Here is a 2016-nt window from a genome sequence, read left to right on the forward strand (position 1 = left end):
GCACGCGGCGCGCCGAACAAAGATGCACATGGACTTGGAGCGGCAGATCAGCGCCCGAGTTCGAACCTGTGACCAGCAGACGACTCAAAAGAGGAGAAAGAAGTCCATCCCATAATCCCAGGTCTGTCGCCGGGACGGCCCGGCGGGGACCACGTGGAACCCTAATCGAATGAGAGGGACGGGGCTATTTTTAAGACATGGGGCTGCCTCTGCGTCGCGTCTCCCTGGTCTGGCTCGCGTCGGTGGACCGACCTTATCGTGGATGTGAGGAATTAATTTGCGCGCCCTGACGTCCGTCGGCATGACACATCAGCATAGATGAGTCGCTATTCTCATAAACCAAACTGGGGACTGACACAGTTGGACAATGTAGCGGCAATAGGTGACCTGCGTGTGGCCAATGATTCAAAACGCTCCAATCACTGTCAGCATGGAAGCGCAGGCCACCTCAATGGTTTGGATCTACGTCAACGGAACAGAGCGGCCCAACACGTCATACGAGTATAACACCACGGGTCTGACGGAAAACTCAGACGAGTACCGATGCTACGTGGTCGGCCTCTTCCTCTCCTGCCTGTACACCATCCTCCTCTTTCCCATCGGGTTCATCGGCAACATCCTGATCCTGGTGGTGAACCTGAACCACAGGGAGAGGATGACCATCCCCGACCTCTACTTCGTCAACCTGGCGGTGGCCGACCTCATCCTGGTGGCCGACTCGCTCATCGAGGTGTTCAACCTGAACGAGAAGTACTACGACTACGCCGTGCTGTGCACCTTCATGTCGCTCTTCCTGCAGGTCAACATGTACAGCAGCATCTTCTTCCTGACGTGGATGAGCTTCGACCGCTACGTGGCGCTGGCCGGCTCCATGAGCAGCAGCCCGCTGCGGACCATGCGCCACGCCAAGCTGAGCTGCGGCCTCATCTGGATGGCGTCCATCCTGGCCACGCTGCTGCCCTTCACCATCGTGCAGACGCAGCACCGCGGCGAGGTGCACTTCTGCTTCGCCAACGTCTTCGAGATCCAGTGGCTGGAGGTGAGCATCGGCTTCCTGGTGCCCTTCTCCGTCATTGGCCTGTGCTACTCGCTGATCGTGCGCGTCCTGATGAAGGCCCAGAAGCACCGCGGCCTATGGCCGCGGCGGCAGAAGGCCCTGCGCATGATCGTGGTGGTGGTGCTGGTGTTCTTCATCTGCTGGCTGCCGGAGAACGTCTTCATCAGCATCCAGCTGCTGCAGGGCACAGCCGACCCCACCCGGCGGACCGCCGCCCCCATGTGGCACGACTACCCGCTCACGGGCCACGTCGTCAACCTGGCGGCCTTCTCCAACAGCTGCCTGAACCCCATCATCTACAGCTTCCTGGGGGAGACCTTCAGGGACAAGCTGCGGCTCTTCGTCAAGCAGAAAGCCAGCTGGTCCGTGCTCAACCGCTTCTGCCAGCACACGCTGGACCTACACCTCCCTGTCCGCAGCGAGGTGTCCGAGGTGTAGCTCCTCCGGGAGGGAAAGCTGTGATGAAACAGACGCGAGAAAAGAACTCTAAAAAAACTCACAAAATAGAAGAAACACAGGATGCTCTGAAGAATCCATTTCTATTGAAACACTAGAAACCTGGAGTGAAACATCTCGCTGTCTTACCGCACCCAGAAACATTTTCCCACAGAATCTCACTCTACATTTTTCTTTCTGCCCAAATATCTCAGTTACTGTATCTCCGTGCAGCTCATTTTCATAAACATTTTCAACGAACCATGAACTCCATATGACGTGTTGTAGTAAAACCGGACAAAAAGGTTTGAATATAAGGGTTTTTTTGTCAGTGGCCTCAACCCACCTAATGAAAAGATTCATTTCCACATTTCACATTTATTTATTCCTTAATTTATTACTGTGAAATGTATGATTCCATTATGGCATTATTACAAGTCAAATTATACATAAAACTTCGTTGGGCAAACCATGTCACACATACCATAATAAGTTATTTCTAGAAGTTGGGGATGGTTTGCCGG

At 54.2% G+C, this 2016-nt stretch overlaps 1 protein-coding gene across 1 annotated transcript; it reads left to right on the top strand.

Moving 5' to 3' along the window:
- Positions 1 to 427: 427 nt before the first annotated feature.
- Positions 428 to 1495, top strand: gper1 (G protein-coupled estrogen receptor 1; the record flags this gene model as incomplete). The annotated part of the gene is made up of 1 exon (XM_080008971.1): positions 428 to 1495. Exon 1 carries the CDS (start codon positions 431 to 433, stop codon positions 1493 to 1495), a length of 1065 nt encoding a protein of 354 aa, XP_079865097.1. The 5' UTR covers positions 428 to 430.
- Between the last annotated feature and the right edge of the window lie 521 nt (positions 1496 to 2016).

The sequence above is a fragment of the Zeus faber genome, assembly GCF_960531495.2.
Source record: "Zeus faber genome assembly, chromosome: 11".
NCBI classification, from domain to species: Eukaryota; Metazoa; Chordata; class Actinopteri; order Zeiformes; family Zeidae; genus Zeus; species Zeus faber.